General features: G+C 46.4%; 2 protein-coding genes and 1 pseudogene across 3 annotated transcripts in view; 1 reads left to right on the top strand and 2 right to left on the bottom strand.

The window, feature by feature from the left end:
- Positions 1-40: 40 nt before the first annotated feature.
- Positions 41-4,790, top strand: DOK1 (docking protein 1). Of its 2 annotated transcripts, XM_059942723.1 has the most exons (5): positions 41-349; positions 700-999; positions 1,168-1,261; positions 1,431-1,615; positions 1,850-4,790. In XM_059942723.1, exons 1-5 carry the CDS (start codon positions 290-292, stop codon positions 2,660-2,662), a joined length of 1,452 nt encoding a protein of 483 aa, XP_059798706.1. In that variant the 5' UTR covers positions 41-289; the 3' UTR covers positions 2,663-4,790. The 2 variants fall into 2 exon arrangements, with proteins under 2 accessions (XP_059798706.1, XP_059798707.1); XM_059942724.1 differs by lacking the exon at positions 41-349 and having other exon boundaries at positions 932-999; positions 1,172-1,261.
- The window catches only part of M1AP (meiosis 1 associated protein), an 89,916-nt gene continuing 72,486 nt past the window's right edge, over positions 3,385-20,814 (bottom strand). Inside the window, exons 8-11 of the mRNA XM_059942725.1 lie at positions 6,988-7,194; positions 5,740-5,880; positions 5,264-5,275; positions 3,385-4,378 (exon numbers count right to left, since the gene is read on the bottom strand). Coding sequence (XP_059798708.1) covers positions 4,190-4,378; positions 5,264-5,275; positions 5,740-5,880; positions 6,988-7,194 — 549 coding nt within the window. The 3' untranslated portion in view covers positions 3,385-4,189. The remainder of the gene's footprint in view (positions 4,379-5,263; positions 5,276-5,739; positions 5,881-6,987; positions 7,195-20,814) is intronic.
- LOC132377266 (polyadenylate-binding protein 2-like) lies at positions 8,111-9,326 on the bottom strand (annotated as a pseudogene).

The raw sequence follows: 20,814 nt of genomic DNA, 5'->3' as shown, positions 1-20,814 counted from the left end.
CCAAGCCTAGGCGCCGGAGTCCTCTGACCGAAACCACGAGGTTTCCTTCGGTGGAGCCACTTGTGCGCGACCCAGGGTTGGGGGTAGGGGCCGGAGGTGGTGCACCAGGCAGCTTATCTGGGTACCCCTTCCCCTTCCTTCTAGCTTGTCTCCTTCCTCCCCTTTCGAGGTCCAGGGAGTTTGGGGGGGCGGGAACGCCTCCCGCGCGAGCCCCGCCCCGCCCTCCTCCCCGCCTCGCCCCGCCTCCGGCCCACGGGGCCAGGAAGGGCGGAAGGGACCGCCGGGGGCCATGGACGGGGCCGTGATGGAAGGGCCGCTGTTTTTGCAGAGCCAGCGTTTCGGTACCAAGGTAGTGTGGGTAGGGGTTGCCGAACCCCATCAGAGCTAGGGGTGGGCAGCTGAGCCTAGATGGAGGGAGGGGACCGGCAGCGGGTTGGAGCGTGGCGCCCGGAGCCGGAGAGCCTTGTGAATTTCCGGCTAAATTGCTTTGCATACACTCCGAAGAAGCGTCTGCCGGCCTCCGGGTTCGCCTCTCTGGCCCTGGGGGAGACGGAGCGGCATCCTCCTTGGGAAACTTCGCCTGCCGTCGGGAAGCCTCAGACCTGAAATCGGCCCGCGCAGGTCCTTCCCTCCCCGTCGGGGCCCGGGCCGCCGGTGTTTGCCCGCTCCCTCCCCAGTGTCTCTCCGCTCTTTCCCCAGAGGTGGAGGAAGACCTGGGCGGTGCTCTACCCGGCCAGCCCCCACGGTGTCGCGCGGCTCGAGTTCTTTGACCACAAGGGGTCGAGCTCTGGAGGGGGCCGAGGGAGCTCGCGCCGCCTGGACTGCAAGGTGATACGTCTGGCTGAGTGTGTGAGCGTGGCCCCCGTGGCCGTGGAGAGCCCCCCTGAGCCTGGCGTCGCAGCTTTCCGCCTGGACACCCCACAGCGTTCCCACCTGCTGGCGGCCGACGCGCCGTCCAGCGCCGCCTGGGTGCAAACGCTGTGCCGAAACGCCTTTCCGGTGAGGGGGCCGGGGCTGCCGGTGAGGGGCTGGGGCGAGCTGCACTGGGCCCAAGAGTCCATGCGGGGTGGGAGCAGTTACAGCGGCAGAGGAACTGGGCTGGCTCAGACCCTGGGAACCGCGGTGAGGGAATTACAGTCTGCTTCATACTCTTTCTCTTTACCCCAGAAAGGCAGCTGGGCCCTGGCACCTGCCGAGAACCCACCCAAGCTTTCTGCCCTGGAGATGCTGGAGAATTCACTGTATAGCCCCGCCTGGGAAGGTAGATGCGTGAAAAGCCCCAGCAGGGATGGCGTGGAAAGAAAGGGTGTCCTACAAGGGGAAGTAGAATGCTCCTGAGAGCTGGCTTTCAAGTGTGTGCTTGGACAACCTGCTCGCTCCCCCCACCCCAGTCCTGGCCAGGTGCTAGTCTAACTGTGTATTCCTTCCAGGATCCCAGTTCTGGGTAACCGTGCAAAGGACTGAAGCCGCTGAGCGTTGTGGCCTGCATGGCTCCTATATGCTGAGAGTGGAGGGTGAGAGGCTGACTCTCCTGGGCGTGGGGGCCCAGAGTCAGATACAGGAGCCACTCCTTTCCTGGCCTTACACTCTGTTGCGTCGCTATGGCCGAGACAAGGTGCGGTGCTGTTAGGAAGGACTGGCTCCCTGGGTTGGGCAGCTGTGGGAGGGGTGGGGCAGGACCCGGAGGTGGGAAACTCTGCCCTTTGGATAACCCTTTCTTGCCTAGCCCATGACCCCACCTCCCTTCCCAGGTGGTCTCTTCTTTGTAGGTCCCCTAACTAGTTCCAGCCCTGTGACTCACCTCCTCTGATGGCTCCTGATTATGTGTTTCCCTCCACACCCTCTTCAGGTCATGTTCTCTTTTGAGGCTGGCCGCCGCTGCCCCTCTGGCCCTGGAACCTTCACCTTCCAGACGGCACAGGGAAATGACATCTTTCAGGCAGTTGAGACTGCTATCCACCGACAGAAGGCCCAGGGAAAGGCCAGCCAGGCGCAGGATGTTCTCAGAGCTGATTCCCATGAAGGAGAAGTGGCAGAAGGGAAGTTGGCTCCCCCCCGGGGCCCCCAGGAGCTCGCAGGCAGCCCTCCAGCCCTGTATGCTGAACCCTTAGACTCCCTGCGCATTCTTCCAGGCCCTTCCCAAGATTCCGTATACTCAGACCCCCTGGACAGCACCCCTGCTCAGGCAGGGGAGGGGTTACAGTTAAAGAAACCTCTCTATTGGGACTTGTGTGAGCATGTGCAGCAGCAGCTGATAAAGGCCAAGTTGACAGACCCCAAAGAAGACCCCATCTATGATGAACCTGAGGGCCTGGCCCCAGCTGCTCTCCGGGGCCTTTATGATCTGCCCCAGGAGCCCAGGGATGCCTGGTGGTGCCAGGCTCGGGTGAAGGAGGAGGGCTATGAGCTCCCCTACAACCCTGCTACTGATGACTACGCCGTGCCACCCCCACGGAGCACAAAGCCCTTCCCAGCTCCCAAGCCCCAGGGCCTGGCCTTCTCTGAACCCGGTGCTGCAGCTGGCAGTGGCAGCAAAGGCCATAGCTCAGACACTGCCCTGTACAGCCAGGTCCAGAAGAGTGGGACCTCAGGTAGCTGGGACTGTGGGCTCTCTGGATCAGGGACTGACAGGACTGGGGCCAAGTCAGAGGGCTCCACATGAGAAGAAGGGCAAGGCTGGGGTTGCTGATAGGAGGACCATGGGGAGGTGGCACTGGGGATCAAAGAAACCTGTTAGAACCAGCAGGAACCAGAGGGGTCTGTGTGTAGAGACCAGGGTACAAGGGGAGTCAAGGGGAGGATGATCTGTCCCAAGAAGTCATGGAAGTGGGACAGTTGGCAGGGGCTCAGGGATTGGATCTGGGGGAGGCCAGCACCTCTAAGTCATCCCCACCAAAGGAAGGGATAGCTGCTGGAGCAGTACTATAGAAAGGGGTGTTTGGTCAGAGTAGGTACAGTTTGAGGGGCCTGTATGGAGGCTATAGGGAGACACTGGGCTGTGTCTTGATCCTTCCCCCTGCATTGTTCTTTGCCAGAGAGAGATATTTTTTTAAAGTTTTATCCTCATTAAAGTCAGTTTGGGTTTAAGAGGTCTATGTGTGTGAATAGTCACAGAGGGGACAGAGTGGCAGGATGTGCTGGGTAGATGTGGAGGGGATCAGGAGGAGAACCAGGAAGGTGTTGGGGGCCGCTGAAGGAGGAAAGGGCCTCAGGCAGGGGGGTCAAGCAGTGCGGTCGTTCAGAGCCTGGGTGGTCCAGTCAGGCCCACCTGGGCTTGACCCTATCTCTGTGACCCTGTGTGTAACATCTGTAACCCTCAGTTTCCCCCACTGCCCCTGTGCAAAATGGGAAAGCTTAATTACACGTACAACCTCACAGGGTTTTTATGAAAGGAGTTAAATTTCTCAAGTACATAATACGATTTGAAGTGCAGAGTAAGCATTGTATAAATGGTAGTTATTATTCTGTGGATGGAGAAAGCTGATGGGCAGGTATGAGGAGAGGGGAATAGGAAGGGAATAGGTCTTTTTCACACCATCCTCTCCCCTGTTCTCAGCTCTAGGATGCCTTCCCTCCCCCTTGTCTCACACAGCGAGGCACACACACACACGCACACATGCACACACGCACGCACGTGTGCACACTTGGCATGTAGGTACCAAGCATCAACCACTTATCTGTTTGGAGGCTGAAGGGAATTGCAGTGTGGTGGGTGTAGTGGGAGGGGCACGGGCTTTGGAATGCGGTTTCGATTTCAATCCTGCTTGTTTTTCATGAGCTCTGAAAACCTCATCCTTGTCTCCTGAGGTTCAGTTTCCTGATGGTGACCTGACTTCATCCACCTACTTACACAGAGCTACAAGGAGAAAATCGGGCCTGGGAATGCTCCTAACAGTGGTGGAGACTTACTGGTTATTTAATCTTCATTTGTGTTAACAGTATCAAATGATCCAAAAGAAAAATGAGTCCCTGCTTGCAGAAGGGAAAGGGTCGGTGTGTCTCTTCCCAGCCTGAAGAGTGGGGCAGTTGGCAGCACTGAGGACAGAGGAGGGTAAGGCTCTGTTTCCCAGCCACCTGGAGCTCACAGAGGCTCAGGTGGATAGGAGGCAAGTCTGTCCACAGAAAGCCATTGTGTGAGCCTTGGCATGGATGTGCTTGCACAGGGCAGCTGGGCTATGGTGCTGGTGACTTAGGGCCCTGAGGGATACTCCTCGTCTGCCTCCTCCTCCATCTCCTCCTCCTCCTCCATGGAAGGCTGGAAGAAGACATCCGAGGAAGCTTTGCTGGGTGCTGGCATCTTGGGGGCTCTGCCAGGGGCTGGAGTCATAGGCAAAGGGGCCACTGTGGCTCGAACTCGATTTATTTGCAGTGGCCCGGCCTGCAAAGAAAGCAAGAAGAGCTTTCTGTGAAGACCAGACGGTTCCCAATCTTCTGTCCCATTCCCTGCTGGGCCTTCTGTCCTAACTCCTTCATGTGTCCTGTGAGTGACAGCCTCAAGGCCCAGGGCAGTGGAGTCCCCTAGGCTCCAGCCTCCACAGTGCCTGTCTCCTGGCTAAGTGTCCTCCTCTGTTTGCTCGTCCACCAGCTAACTTGTGGTCGGTTCTGTTCCCACCTCTAGACTGACTGTAGTTTGAAAACATCTTTCTCTTGTAACTTCAGCTAAGACAAAGTGGGGGTTTTCCTATAGGCTCTGTTATTGAGAAACAAGGAAAAGATTAATAAGGGCACAAAAGGAAGCCCAAATACTATAGAACATGGATTTCATAAAAATAAATACCCCCTGGGACTTCCCTGGTGGTCCAGCGGTAAAGAATTCGCCTTACAATGCAGGGGACACGGGTTCAATCCGTGGTCAGGGAACTAAGATCCCACATGCCGCAGGGCAACTAAGCCCGCGTGCCACAATTACTGAGCTCGCACGCCTCAACCAGAGAGCCTGTGTGCTGCAAACTACAGAGCCCACATTCTCCGGAGCCCACACGCCACAACTAGAGAGAGAAAACCCACACGCCACAACTAGAGAGAAGCCAGCCCGCCACAATGAAAGATCCCACGTGCCTCAGTGAAGATCCCGCATGCCGCAACTAAGACCCAACACAGCCAAAAATAAATAATAAAATAAATCTTAAAAAAATAAATTAAAAAAATAAATCCCCCCTTCAATTACTCTTCCTCTCAACCCTTGTCACTGGAGCCCTGTCTCTAAGCTACTAACATTTGTCAGCCTCCCTTTACTCATCTGTAAAATAAGCGTAACACTTACCTTGCGGGGATGCTGTGAGGATTAAATGAGAAAAATATATGTGAGAGCACATGTCACAGAACCTGGCAAATGACTGCTGCTCAGCAAATGCTAATTTCCCTTCCCTTGGGCATTTCTTTTTCCACCTTCCCTTAAGCCTTTTCTTTCAACAGAGGCTTGTGGTTGTAGTTCCAGTGCAGCCAGTTTGCTTAGTCGGACAATGGTCTGTTAAATGACTAATGATTTATCACAAACACTGCAATTAAGATACCTAAACATTATATGTAAATGCCCAAGCAAAAAAAAGCCCCCTTACCGGGTAGGGGTTGTAATTTTCTTTGTCTAGGGCAAAAGGCTGCTCTTTTTCTTCCTCCCCTGTAGGCCCTCTTTCTGCCAGAGGAGATCCAGGGTGGATACTCCCTTGGATCGGGGGGAGTTGGGGACAGGGGAAGAGGACTCTCTGGGATTCTGGGCATAAAGGGGAGGGAGGGAAGTACCTTTCTCAGAGCCCGGCTCTCCCACCTTGGGTGGAGCCGGCCCTGAGGCTTGGCAAAGGTGCTGCTCAGGTGTGAGTACAGGTGGCTCCAAACCTGCAAGGGGTTGTAGGTGGGTTCTAGCTCCAGGTCATCCAGCATGCTCTGAGGAAGAGAGGGGAGGAGCCTCACCTGGGGGACTTGAGGTCATAGAACCCAAGATGTCAGGCAGAGACCTGAGTGTGAGAAGCTGGAGGAGGTATGATGACCCAGGGCTTCACTGAAGGGTGTGAAATAGATGCGTGTCCTGCTGGGTGTTCTGCCCCACGTCTGAGTGCTTGTGAGGTAAGTGTCAGGCAAGGGTACAAGAAGTAGCAGCAACTGAGTGGTTAGGGACACTGAACACTCTGGCCCTGAGAACAATGTCACAGGATTCTGAGGGGCCAGAGCACCATGAAGGTTACAAGGGATCCGGTGTGCGAAGCTGTAAGGGAGGGTGTGTCCCGGCCAGGGTGCTCAGTCTGCAAAGCAAGTACACTGAGTTCTCGGCGGCCTTTGAGGTGAGTATAACCAGAGGACATGCCGGCAGAGCATTCCTGAGCAGTCAGGTTTTCCGGCCACAACATCCTGTGCCAGGAACCACTGGCCCTGAAGTGAGACACTGAGTGAGCCATGGCCACTTGTGCCCACCTCTCTTTGCATCCCCGTGGCTGCCAAGCCAAGAGTACAATCCCAGGCTCTGTCCTCTCTGCACGGAAGCCAGCAACCTAGCAGCAACGATGTGGTTCCAGTTCTCTGTACCCAGAGCCCCACCCCCACCCCGCCTCAGCCTGGGGAGGCTGGCAGAGGAAACCCAGAATCCAGATCCAAGATGAGAGGAGGGAGAGGAGAAAATGTCCTTCAGTGCTGTTCCCTCCTTTGCATCAGAGTCTTATTTTAAAGCTTTTCCTATTCTCGGTGCCTACATTGGCTGCCTTTTCCTCTTTTTCTCAGAAATAGATGCACACAAACACAGGTACACACACATGCATACACATATTGCAGAGAAAGACCCATGAGAATACACCATCATGCTGATGCTTGCTTACTTCCTTCTGTCTGGCCTCAGTTCCTTGCTTTCTTCTCTGCTCCTCTTACCACACCCTTGGAACCACTTCTGCCTCTGCTCCCCTGTACTTTCCTTCAGGGGCTCGCTCCTTTCCCTCATCCCTTTCTTGAACTCCATTATCTTTTCTCCCCTCTATCTATTCCATGAGATCTGGGCTCACTTGCCTCCACAGTCTTACGGCTGTCATCAGGCATGTCCTCAGGTAGCAGGGGGAAAGGGCTGGGTAGCATCAGTTCCCGAGTGGCCACTGCCTTCACCAGCAGACTGGGAGAGCGAGACGGCAGGATCACGTAGAAGGTGCTGGCGGGCTCTCTCAGGCTATGTCCTTGGCTCAGGGGCTCCCCTTTGGCCAATAGCAGCCATTCTCTTTTCTGAAACAAAGACATACATAAACGCTGGTTCATCTTCAGTCGTTGGCGTGTTTGGAGGATTAGTCCCAAATGAGGCTTCCCCAGGTTCCTCTGGGGGTGTCAGGGAGGGCTGAGCCATTTCACCCTGGCCCTGGGGAGGGAGGGACTTTCTGCCTGAATCACCAGTGCCCCAAGGTACTATTCTTTTTCCCTGATTAGGGACATACACAAAGGGTTATCAATGCAGAGACAAGTTCAGAGATGAAGTAGGTGTTCACCTTAGAGGGGGCTAATATATTACCCAATGATAAATATGGAGTTTCAAGAACTGAAGTCCTGGGCTTCCCTGGTGGTGCAGTGGTTGAGAATCCGCCTGCCAATGCAGGGGACACGGGTTCGAGCCCTGGTCTGGGAAGATCCCACATGCCGCGGAGCAACTGGGCCCGTGAGCCACAACTACTGAGCCTGCGCATCTGGAGTCTGTACTCCGCAACAAGAGAGGCCACGATAGTGAGAGGCCCGCGCACGGTGATGAAGAGTGGCCCCCGCTCGCTGCAACTAGAGAGAGCCCTCGCACAGAAACGAAGACCCAACACAGCCAAAAATAAATAAATAAATTTATTAAAAAAAAAAAAAAAAGAACTGAAATCCTTAAAAACAGAGTCTTAAAACAGAGACTTCTGTGGGATGCTGTGAAAATTCAGGTCTCATTTTGAGGGTGATAAATTTTGCTTGTGTTGCACAACTGGGGTTAGAGTGGGCTGATTGGGGAATGTCCCTGGAATGTCCAGAGAGGGCTTAAAAAGAAGGTGGTCAAAGTCACCTGGGAAGAGAGAGGAGGAGGAGAGACCAGGGAGAGGAAAGCTTTGGTACAAGGAGGTGGGTGGGGACAGGGCCCTTGAGATCAACTCAGCCCATCACAGGACAAAAAGAAGGGTCAAAATTCTGGGGGTGGCAACTCTTTGAGTGAAGGGTACTGCAGAACAGAGGGGTGACACTGTCGTCTGCCATGGAGATTAAATAAGTTAGCATATGGGTAAGAAGAAGAGACAAGCAGACATATTAGCAGATTTTCTGCATGTACCCTTTTAAACCAGGCATGGAAATGAGACAATTTTCTGTGGTAGTTTTTCAAGGAAAACCACAACTCCAGGAACCATGGAGTCAGGACTGTTACAATCATCTTTAAATCTTTAAATTGTGTTCTCTTCCTTGAGGTGATCATCATAACAGGTACATAACAGTCTCCTTGCTACATAAGATGAAAGAAAGCACACTAGCTCTACCCACTCTAACATATATGAAAAGTTGGAAAAAATAATACAGGAGGAAAGGCAAAAAGGAGAAAAAAGATTTTAAGGGGATAGAGGAATTATCAGTGTCTTGTGGAAGACAAGTGGAAAGTGACACAGTGAAGCAGAAAAAACCTGCTGTGGCATTAGAATTATACCCCAGAGCAAATGTGCTGGGGTGGGGGTGGGGCTGGAGTTCTAGAAACTTCTTTTTTTCTGTTTTTCTTTTTTTTTTTTTAATTCTTTTGTCCCCCTTCTTTCCTCTTTTCACCGCCCCTCCTCCTAATACACACTTTTTTTAAGTAAGGGGAATACCATGATGTCTCTCTAGCCCAGCCCCTGTAGACGTGACCCCAGGGCCTGCTGTTAAAACCACTGTAGAATTGAGAGGGGGAACTGTTGTAGTCGGGGGTTCGGGCTCGGAATCGGACTTGTGGGAAACCCTGGTCTGCTGTGCTGATGCCTGGTCTGTTGGTTCGCTTTGGGATCACCTTGATTTGTCTTCCTCTAAATAGGAAGTCATCTAAGGCCAGGGAAGCCCTCACTGACTGTTTGTCTGAGAACTCTATATATGCAAACTCTTTGGGATGGCCACTAAATTTGTCACAGAGTATGGTAACGTGGTTGACTGAACCACAGCCATGAAAGTGTGCTTCCAGCTCTTCCGCTGTTGCACCAGAGTCCACTTTGCCAACATAGGTGGAATGGGCATCGGCCTCCATCTTCTCCTCAATGGACATGATCAGTGGGCCAGCATTGCTGGAGGTGGACTCATATTCATTTGCTTCTGTACTTCATTCTGCAGCTCCTTTAGCTTCTCAGCTTCTTCTTCCATCTCCCGACTCAAGCTTTGATTGCTTCCAGTTCCTTCTCTAGAACAACACATCAACCCTGCTGGGCCCCTTCTGGTGGTCGAGGCTGCATCACATTATTCTCCGCAACCCCGCCCTGCCGGCCAGTCGGTCGCTGGCCTGCTTGCTCGCCCTCCCCTCACCCCGTTCTAGACACTTTAAAGCAGTGTCATCATTTTGTACAGCACAGAACTCTGAGGGGGTCTGGTAAGCCAGGCAGGTGGTAGGTGCCTTCAGAAGTTCATGCTTTCTTAACATTTTGCTTATATCTGGAGATGTGCTGTCTTCCTGAAGAACAGATACAGAATGTATGGAAAGTCTACCTGATGCTTCTCAAGTCCATCAGATTGGAAATAAATGATATAGAAATCATGGTGTATGTGTGCATGGGGAGAATTTGCTCCTGCTCTGAGGACATGGCCTTTTTTTTTTTTTTTTTAACATCTTTATTGGAGTATAATTGCTTTACAATGGTGTGTTAGTTTCTGCTTTATAACAAAGTGAATCAGCTATACATATACATATATCCCCATATCCCCTCCCTCTTGCGTCTCCCTTCCACCCTCCCTATCCCACCCCTCTAGGTGGTCACAAAGCACTGAGCTGATCTCCCTGTGCTATGCGGCTGCTTCCCACTAGCTATCTATTTTACATTTGGTAGTGTATATATGTCCATGCCACTCTCTCACTTTGTCCCAGCTTACCCTTCCCCCTCCCCGTGTCCTCAAGTCCATTCTCTACATCTGCGTCTTTATTCCTGTCCTGCCCTTAGGTTCTTCAGAACCATTTTTTTTAGATTCCATATATATGTGTTAGCATACATTATTTGTTTTTCTCTTTCTGACTTACTTCACTCTGTATGACAGTCTCTAGGTCCATCCACCTCACTACTAATAACTCAATTTCATTTCTTTCTACGGTTGAGTAATATTCCATTGTATATATGTGCCACATCTTCCTTAGCCATCCATCTGTTGATGGACACTTAGGTTGCTTCCTTGTCCTGGCTATTGTAAATAGAGCTGCAATGAACATTGTGGTACATGACTCTTTTTGAATTATGGTTTTCTCAGGGTATATGGACATGGCCTTTTTAAGCCTGCAAGGGATGTTCTCTGGAAGGGATATTAGGAAATTGCAGGGCACTCCATTTCATTTGGCTCAAGTAACTTCCAGTGTGGCTCAGGCTTTGATTATCATTATTTTAATCTTCTTTTTTTCATGCTGGTTCATGCATTTGTTTGTAGATTAGTTTGTTTATTTATTAAGAATTTATTGAATGCCTATTATGTCCCAAGCACTAGGCATGGGTATATAGAAATTCATTAGACATGTTCCTTGCCCTCTTAGAGCTTGTAATATAGTAAGCAGAAGGTTTGTAAACTAATGTTTGCCCAAGATTTAGGATGACCAACTGTTTCAGTTTGCCCATCTTTAGCACTGAAAGTCCTGTGTCCCAGAAAACACTTCGGTCCTGGGCAAACTGGGGCAGTTGGTTACCTTTCCAAGACTCCATGGAGAATAGAATATCTTGCCACTGTGGCAAGTCCCTGGGGGCTAAAACTATGGCAATATGACATTTCTTGCACCTCAGAGTTATGAAACAAATTCAAAACCACTACACCCTGGGATTACTAAGAAACTTTGAATGTGGCACCCCAAAAAATTATGATCTTTAGAATTTGAGTCTATTGACTTTGAGACAATAGCTAAGATTCTGTTAGAGAACTGGTATGCAGAAATACGTGAGGTCTCTCAAAAGTAACTCCTGATGTGGGAACTATCATAGGACTGGGAAGAGGCTGATTTGAAAGGATTTTACAGAATGCTTTAAAACTTCTGGGCTGATTTACAGAGAGGTTGACGGAAGGCTCTGGAAGGAAGACAGGCAAATGTACTTATTAGAGTTTGATAAAGATATTAATTTATCTGCATTTTCCAGGAGCATTCTGAGAAAGTGAGAGATAGGGAAATTGAACTTTAAGGCTCCTATTTTGACTCTGAATTTCTAACCTCTTCCTGGACAGTGATTACTTGAAGTCCAGGACCCAAGCTTGAACGAGGTCATGGGTTGACTTGTTTGTACAGGCATTGTACCTGTGATGGAAATGATTAACTGACAAACCAGGTATCTGAGGCTGAGAAAAGGCAGTGGCATGGTGATGTCCCAGAAGACTAACTTTTGGGGTCCTCAAATTGAACAATGCTTAATGACTATGGATGACTGCTGAGTACTTTAGAATATGTTTTTGCTAATTCTAAAAAAAGGAGCATGAGTTGGATGCTGAATTTACCAGAAGGCAGGTGAAAAGGTGTCTATATTTATGTTGTGCTTAGGGACTTTGCTACAGAAGGTGCCAGGAAGTTTAGATTTTAGGAAGTGGGGATAGATTCTTATTAGAACAGGTGTGACAGGGACAGAATTGAATGCAATGTCATACTCCAAGCTCAGCCTGATTAAAGTCATCCTCCCCCACTTCTAACTACTAAAGCTGTGAAGGAAGGTGTGGCAGCCACTGTTGGTTTCCTGGCCACTGCTCCTCTCTCCCTTGCCCTCTCCCTTCTCTTTACCCATTTTTCAGTCTTTCAGTGATTGGTGTGGGGTGATATGTGACCTATACTTAAATAATGAGACATCAGCAGAAGTTGCTGGGTGGGGCTTCTGGAAAAGCTTTGTAATACGCTGGCAGGCTTTTTGCCTCTGCACCCTACCCCTTCTTTCTCCCTAGGACAAGACTTGGTCTTAAGGTGCAGCAGCCATCTTGTGGCCATGAGGCAGCAGGCATAAGGATGAAAAGTACACCTGCTGTGGATGCTGCAGTGAGAAAATGGAAAGAGTCTGGGTCCTTGATGGTGTTGATCAACTGCGTCAGCCCCAGAATTGTCTGTCCCTGCACTTCTTGTTACATGAGAAAAATAAACTCTTAATTACTCAAAGTAGAGTTGGGTTGGTTTTCTGTTAGTTACAGACAAATGGATCCTTTACAGATTTCAAAGAAAAGGAAGAGGATGTGGTTACTCACTTCCGGGTATATGGGGAAACAGGAGTAGAAGGGACAATTTTAATGGCACTGTCAGAAGGGCAGATGGGAGTTTATTATATCAGGTAAAAGCTCTAATCTCATCAAACCAGCACTCCCTTGGTTTGCCATCAATATGATGATGTGGGACCAAGTCCATCCATTAAAGAAGCGCTGACCAACTCCTGAGTGGGAGTGTTCCTGAGGCAGTCGCTGAGAGTAGGGAAGAGCAAGAGCACTCATTTTGCATTGCTTGTGGGAAGAGACACATTTCATTGTCATAATGTATTTAGGAAGAGAAATCACAGCTAGTTACAGAAAAGCCATGCATACCTGGGGGTTTTTGGAATCTGGAAGGACATCAGGAAGAAGTTGTTAATTTGGCATTATTTGCTTATTCTCTCACTCCAGAAGGCAGGACCCAGGAGGGGAAGAAAAAGAAGCTACAATATCCACTACTCTGCTACTCTCACACTGGCTTCCACAAAGGAGACCAGGGGAAGATGGTAAAAGAGATTTCAAACCCCCAAACAGCAGATTATACATTCTTCTCAAGTGAACATGGAACATTCTCCAGAATAGGCCATGTGATAGGCCATAAAACAAACTACAATACATTTTAAAAGATTAAAATCATCCAGGGCTTCCCTGGTGGTGCAGTGGTTGGGAATCCGCCTGCCAATGCAGGGGACATGGGTTCGAGCCCTGGTCTGGGTAGATCCCACATGCCATGGAGCAACTAAGCCCGTGTGCCACAACTACTGAGCCTGCGCTCTAGAGCCCCTGAGCCACAACTACTGAGCCCACGTGCCACAACTAACTGAGCTTGCGCGCCTAGAGCCCAAGCTCCGCACCAAGAGAAGCCACCTCAATGAGAAGCCCGCATACCACAACGAAGACCCAACACAGCCAAAACTAACTAAATAAATAAAATTAAAAAAAAAAAAAGATACTGGATTGTATCTGAAGAACTTAAAAAAAAAAAAAATCATCCAAAGTATCTTCTCTGACCACAGTGGAATGCAATTAGAAATCAATAATGAAAAGAAATTTGGGAAATTCATAAGTATGTGAAAATTAAATAACATACTCCTAAGTAATCAGTAGATCGAAGAAGAAATCACCAGGGAAATTAGAAAATAATTTGAGATGAGTTTTAGTAAAAACACAACATACCAAAACTTATGAAATACAGCTAAAGCAGTGCTTAGAGGGACATTTATAGCTGAAAGCTCCTCTATTAAAATAAAAAGAAGAAAGATCTCAAATCAATAACTTAACCTTCCACCTTAAGAAACTAGAAAGAGAAGACCAAACCAAACCTAAAGCAAGTAGAAGGAAGGAAATTAAAAAATACGGGAGTAGAAAGAAATGAAATAGAGAATATAAAAATAATAGAGAAAATCATGGAACCAAAGTTGATTCTTTGAAAAGATCAAAACAAACCAAACCAAAACAAAAACAAACAAAAAAAAACCTGTTAGCTAGGTTGATCAATGGAAAAAAGAGAAAATATCTAAGTTACTAAAATAAAAAAAAAAGAGGTGGCATCACTACTGACCTTACAGAAATGAAAAGGATTATAAGAGAATATTGTAAACAATTATATGACAACAAATTAGATAACCTAGATGAAAAGGACAGATTCCTAGAAAGACACAAACTGCTGAGATTGACTCAAAAAGAAATAGAAAATCTGAATAAATTTGTCTCAGGGGTCCCCAAGACCACTCCCAGGTTCAGTGATTCACTAAGAAGACTCACAGGACTTAGCGTATAGTCATACTCATAAATATGACTTATTACATCCAGAGAATACAAAGGAAAATCAGCATGGAGAAAATCTCATGGGGTGAAGTCCAGAGGAAACAAGGAGCAAGCTTTTAAGAGTCCTCTACCTATGGAGTCACACAGAATGTACTTAATTCCTCTAGTGTTGAATTGTGACAACATGTGTAAAATGTTGCCTACCAGGAGAAGTCATGAGAGAGTCAGTGTCCAACATTTTTTTGAGGCTGGTCACATAGGCACCCTGTACCTAGCACGTACCAAAATTCTAGACTCCTAGAAGAAAAGCAGATGTCAGCATATACTTTCGCAAAGTTTAGGCACAGTAAGCCACTCTTATTATTTAGGGGATGGTGGAAACACTCCCTAAATCCAACTTCCCAGATGCCAGCCAAGGGTCAATCTTGCAAGCAGGATTTTCTAAGGAAAGGAATTTCATGTCTGCTATATTAACTTTTTTGTACAACCTATAACAAGTAAAGATATAGAATTAGCAATCAGAAAATTTTCCACAAAAAATGTCAAGGCCCAGATGGCTTCACTGGTGAATTGTACCAAACCTTTAAAGAAATAACATTAATCCTTCAGAAATTCTTCCAAAAAAACAGAAGATGAAGGAACACTTTGCAACTCATCTGTGAGGCTAGTATTACCCTGATACTGAAACTAGAAAAAGATATCACAAGAAAATTACAGACAAATATCCCTTATGAATATAGATGCAAAAATCCTCAACAACATACCAGCCAACCAAATCCAGTAATATATAGAAAGGATTATACATAACAAGAGGGATTTATTCTAGGAACACAAGGTTGGCTTCATATCCAAAAATCAAACAATGTAATAATATATCATGTTAATAGACTAATGGACAAAACTACATAATCATCTCAATAGAGGCAGAAAAAGCATTTGATAAAATTCATGATAAAAACATTCAACAGAATGGAACTTCTTCACCCTAACAAAGGCCTCTACAAAAAACCTACAGCTAACATCATAAGTAGTGGTGAAAGACTGGGTGCCTTGCCCCTAAGATTAGGAGCAAGACAAAGATGTCTGCCCTTGTCACTTCTATTCAACAATACTGGAGGTGTATTGAAGACCAAAGGGCCATTTTCCACATTTTCTGGACTGTTAGCCCCCCTAGGATTACGAGTATGACCGTAGGGAGGGGAAGAGGCACTCATAAAGATATTGAGTGTGTCAGCATCCTAGCACTTGGGGACTAATATTTTTAAAATTTGATTTAGAAAAATATAATAATGTGACATTTCTCACATCAGAGAGCTAAGGTGCATATTCCTACTGTTGATCAGTTCTGTGAAGTTCAAAATAGATGTGGCAATAGGTACATGGGTGGGGAAGGGTCAAAAAGGATGAGTGGGGGCAGGCTATGGTGGGGGGCAGGAAAAGCTTCAGAGTGAAAGTATTTAAGCAGAATCTGGAAAAAAATTAAAAATTTGTCAGGTTCATAGAGGCAAGGGGAAGGGCTCAGCATGAAAAAGGGTGTGGCTGTGTGAAGCAGTTTAGCATCTTTGGGGAACATTTCGTAATTTATTAGTGTGGCTGGAGTGGAGGATAGAAGGGGCATGGTGAAAGATGAAGCAAGAGAAACAGACAAGGCTGGGTCACAAGAAGCCCACTGATGTCGTGCTATCCTGCTATTCTAGCCCCTGTCTGTATCCCCTGGAGGCTGTATACACTAACTTCATTCTGATCATTTTTTAAAAATAGCTCCTGGGACTTCCCTGGTGGCGCAGTGGTTAAGAATCTGCCTGCCAATGCAGGGGACACGGGTTCAATCCCTGGTCCAGGAAGATCCCACATGCTGTAGAGCAACTAAGCCTGTGCTCCACAACTACTGAGCCTGTGCTCTAGAGCCTGTGAGCCACAACTACTGAGCCTGCATGCTGCAACTACTGAAGCCCACGCACCTAGAGCCCGTGCTCCGCAACAAGAGAAGCAACTGCAGTGAGAAGCCTGCGCACCGCAACGAAGAGTAGCCCCCGCTCGCCGCAAGTAGAGAAAGCCCGCATGCAGCAACTAAGACCCAACGCAGCCATAAATAAATAAATAAATTTATTAAAAAAAAAAATGGCTCTTGACCTGCCATCACCCCACTCTCAGCTTGGATTCTTGCTCTTGACTCTTCGCCTAATATAACCAAGGAATTTCCATTTCCCCACCCATTTACAGCCCAACCAGGTCTTTGCCTATGTACTTAGACTCCTGCTGGGCATATCTTGGCTTGAATCCTGTCACTTCTGTGGCCAATTAGGGCAGACATGGCCCGTAAAACTCTGGAACGTGTCTCCAGAAACTCTGACATTTTAAGTATGAAACTGAAAGATCTAGGTGGTATTTTCATTTCTTTTCCTAGTTCAGACAGACATGACTTTGTAAGAGAAATGAGGATGTGAAAAGTGAGTCACTAGCTACATAACTGGGACTATGTAGTAGGATTTGGTAATTGAAATGATGTTTTCCTGGTGATGAATAAATACGTCTAATAAATACTTGGAAAAATTATATATATAATTCCCTACCACATTCCACAAAGTAGTTATCCAAGTTTAGAAAAAGGTAACAACAAAAAATATAAAATAAACAATTAGGGGGATTAGGCAAAGGAAAAATAAGGGTAGGGTGATAATAGAGCCAAGATTAGATAAGATCATAAAAATGCAAACCACCCATTTTTGCCAGAAGCTATGCTTATACATACTTGTAAGAAAACCCAGGAACCTGAAAATGAGAACATGGTGGAACCAGCCAACTAACTGAGGGTAAACCAGAAAAATGTATTATAGGCTGTCTAGCCAGATAAAGGATGCAAAAGGGAATAAATGAACGTTTAATAACCATCAACCTCTACATTTGAGTGGGTTGGAATGGCCAGAGGCAGACTGGTTTTCCTGCCTAGAATAACTAGCAAAGCTGAAAAATATACAGAAACCATTTGTCTGAAGGCAGTGAGAAGGTGCTGAGACAATAAAAGTGAGAGGTGGCTCAGTCTCTGGAGAAGGAAGAATTCAGAGGTGAGGGAGGTATGGCAATTGCTTTTATCCTGAGGGCATATGTTTATTCTGAGTTGGAGGGAGTGGGGGTGGGAGCTGAGAATCTAGGATTTGCACCTCCTGAGGCACTTGTAAGGGAACAGAGAAACTACCAGAACTTTTTGGTGGAGACTTGAAAGGGGTAAGATGGGTGCTCAGGCCAACTTCTCACTCAGCACATTTGCCAAATACTGGGGCTGCATGGAGCAGAGGACAAAAACACCCAAGGAGAAAGCCTCTAGAAGTAGAGCATTTTAGCAGACTTGGGAAAGAGTGGTTAGAGTTGGGATCGTCCGGGGGAAGGGAATACACATTATAGACCAGGTTTTCAGTGGAAAATCCTAGAGGGCAAGGAGCAAACCAGGGGTAGATTGAGCCTTAGCAGGACTGCAGTCCAACCTTGACTCAGCGTAGCTCCTGAGTGGAAAAGGATGATTTGCCAACACTCTATCTGCTTAGTGCAGGGCAGGATGAACCCTCTCAGAAGAGGCCAACACCAACTGGAGCCTCTACAATTTATTTAGACACAATGAGTATCTTTCACCAAAATATTACCGGGTTCACCAAAAGACAGGACCACATGTCTGAAAACCAAATGAAGAAAGAGACAATAGAAACAAGGCCACAGGTGACCCAAGTGCTGAGGTTAGCAAAGTACCTTAAAATAACTATGATTAGTTTGTTCACGAAAATAGGTGAAAATATGGAGAATTTCTCCAGAGAATTAGAATCCATAAAAAATAAACAAATGGAATTTGTAGAACTACTAACCAGCCATTATGTACAAATCATATGCCAGATATATGCTACATGCTTTACACATGTAATATTACTTAATCATCTTAGAGACCACGTGAGGTATATTTTATGTGAGGTATATCTGTTTTACATGTGAAAGGGACAAGGGTTACTAATATGTTTGTCATGCACCTTCTCCATTTTTTTCCTTCTCTCTCACTCCACTTCTACTCATGAAAGGAGAAGCTGTGTGGGTTCTATTCCTGGATATTTTAAATAGGTGGAGAGAGACAGGACCTAAGAGGGAGGGGATTATGTCAGAGAGGCTAAGTCAATCTATAGAATATATATATATATGGCTGAGAGAGGAAGAAGATAGAGGAACAGGGACTGGGGATACAGACAGAGTTTTAGTTTTTGGGTGTGCGTGTGTGTGAAAGGCTCTTGGAACATCTCCAGGTTAGATATGATTGAGGAGTAGAGGAAGAAAATTTGAAAAATGTCATTGTGGGTAATGAACTATTTCCTCTTTGGCGTTCTTTGAAAGCACACATAAGTTAATTTTAAAATTACTTTTTGTCCTCTGGGTAGTGCTTCTTTACATGCCATTTATATAGAGACAAAACCACATGGGACCACTAGATTTGTTAGGGTTACAAATAGATAAATACACTGAGGCTTAGAGAGGTTAAGTATATGGCCTGACTTCACACAATTGGGAAAATATGAAGCTGTCAGGAACCTAGGACCATCCGAGCCCAAAGCCCATGCCTTTCACAGACAATACGAATTACACTTTACCACAACAGAGTAGAAAACTGCCTGGCCTTGACTCCCAACAAAGAGAGATAACAAAGGGAGAATTTCTACTCTAAACCTAAATTTGACTAAGGCTGAGGAATTAGTTGGTAAAATGGGGAAGTGGTAGAAATTTCAGGAAAAGGCAACCACGTTTTCCTGGATTCTGGGTAGGCAAATTTATATCATAGACTTTAACCAAAATCATAGGATCATATATTTAAAAACTAATTGAAATATGTTTGTCTCCAAAAAGAAATAGAACACACAAAGGTCTAGTGATAAATATAGCCATCCAGAAAGGCCTCATTGCAGAAGCACCATTTGAGCTGGGTCCTTCAGAATGAGACAGAATTTGAACAGATGGAGATAGGAGAAGGGACAACATGAAAAAAAGTTCAAAGGTAGGGCAATTTAAAGTTTGTATATTAATTTGGTTGGACTGTATGATACAGGAAGGGGAATAATGGGAGACAAGAATGGAGTTTGAATACCTGGCTGAGGAATACACACTTTAAGTATGATTAATAGTAAGCCACAAAATAGCTTTAAGCTGAAGAGTGGCAGGACCATTGCTGTGTTTCAAGAATATTAATCTGGTGGCAGATTGGAAAATGGATTGGGAAGGGGAAACACTAAAAGCATTGAGACAAGTTAAGAGATTATTGCAATATTAAAGGGAGGAGGGAAAATGAGGGAAATATAAATTAAAGGAAAGAGAGAAAAGAATACGTACAATAGATGCTATGGAGTTAGAGCAGGCAAGACTTAAGTCACTGGGTGAACAACATGTGATAGTTAGGGGAATGCTTCAAGAAGATTAATCTGGTCTAATGAACAGGGCAAATTAGAAGAGGGAGAGATTGGAGGTAGGGAAGCTAATTAGGAGTTTACTGAAGAAGTCTTAGTGAGAACAAGCAGCAGGAATGGGAAGGAAAGGACAGTTACAACTTATGTTATGAGAAAAAATTTGATATGACTTAGTAATGAAGTGAGTGTAAAGGGAGAGAAGGCTGAAAGTGACTGAGGTTACAAGCCTGGGTGAGTAGACAATGGTGGTGCTTCTATTAACAGAAAGACAGAAGTTAGAATGAGAAGTTAGCTGGAGGGGAAACAGGACAACGAGAAACAGAAGTCAAGAGATTTACCCGGGGAACTGACTACATCAGATTTTCAAAGAACGTGTGAAAGAGGTTTAAGAAAGAATATAAAACCAAGGATGGACTTAAAGAAGTGCTGAAAACTTGTAAAAATAGGATCTGGAAGGTTAAAACGCTAAATAAGTCTTGTCACATAGTAGGGACTACAAAAATATTTGTTGTTGAATGAATGAGCTGAAGCTTGTGAAGAATTCTTCCCTCCATAACACACCACCTTTCAGGCTTTTTGCTGCTTGGAGATGTCAAGTGAGAAGCAAGAAGGAAGAGCCATTCAAACACGATTTTGCTTCTTCCTTTTCTAGGAAAGGAGAGTGGTCTTTGATCTGGATGAGGTGAAACACAAGAAGCACAAGATGGGTAAGGAGCTACTACAAGTACCTAGTACTAGTTTAAGTGAATTCAAGTCCAGTGATGTACAGAAGCTTGGGGTGCTAAGTGAAGGGAGAAGAATTAGCCTCAGTGTTGTGATCTGTGTTTATCTGGCTACACCTGGAGTAGGAATTTAGCCAAGGAGTTAAAAGTATGAGATATATAGTCAACAGAACTACATTCAACTACATTCTGACTTGGTCACTTCAGTGGCTGTGTGACCTTTGTTAAGTCACTTGATCTCTTTAGACTTCAGTCTTCTCCATCTGTAAAAATGGGGACAACAATCTATCTCACAGAGTTATTGTGAGAATTAAATGAGGTAAAGTATGAAAAGCACTTGGTTAAGTGACTAGCTCTTAGTAAACGCTACTGAAAATGAGTATCTTATTAGACATGGGTCAACCACATACTTGTGAGTTTCCATGAGAGAGGAGTGATAAAGAAGAGGTCTCTTTGGCCCCTACAGCTGTACCTGGCATGTAGTGCTCAATAAATTTTTGTTGAATAAATAAATAAATACAGATTCTCAAACCCCAAGCTCAGAGGCAGAGAGACTCTGA

This window comes from Balaenoptera ricei, chromosome 13 (assembly GCF_028023285.1).
Source record: "Balaenoptera ricei isolate mBalRic1 chromosome 13, mBalRic1.hap2, whole genome shotgun sequence".
NCBI lineage: Eukaryota > Metazoa > Chordata > Mammalia > Artiodactyla > Balaenopteridae > Balaenoptera > Balaenoptera ricei.
The sequence above is the reverse complement of the archived record's forward strand: the minus strand, read 5'-3'. Positions and strand labels throughout refer to the sequence as shown.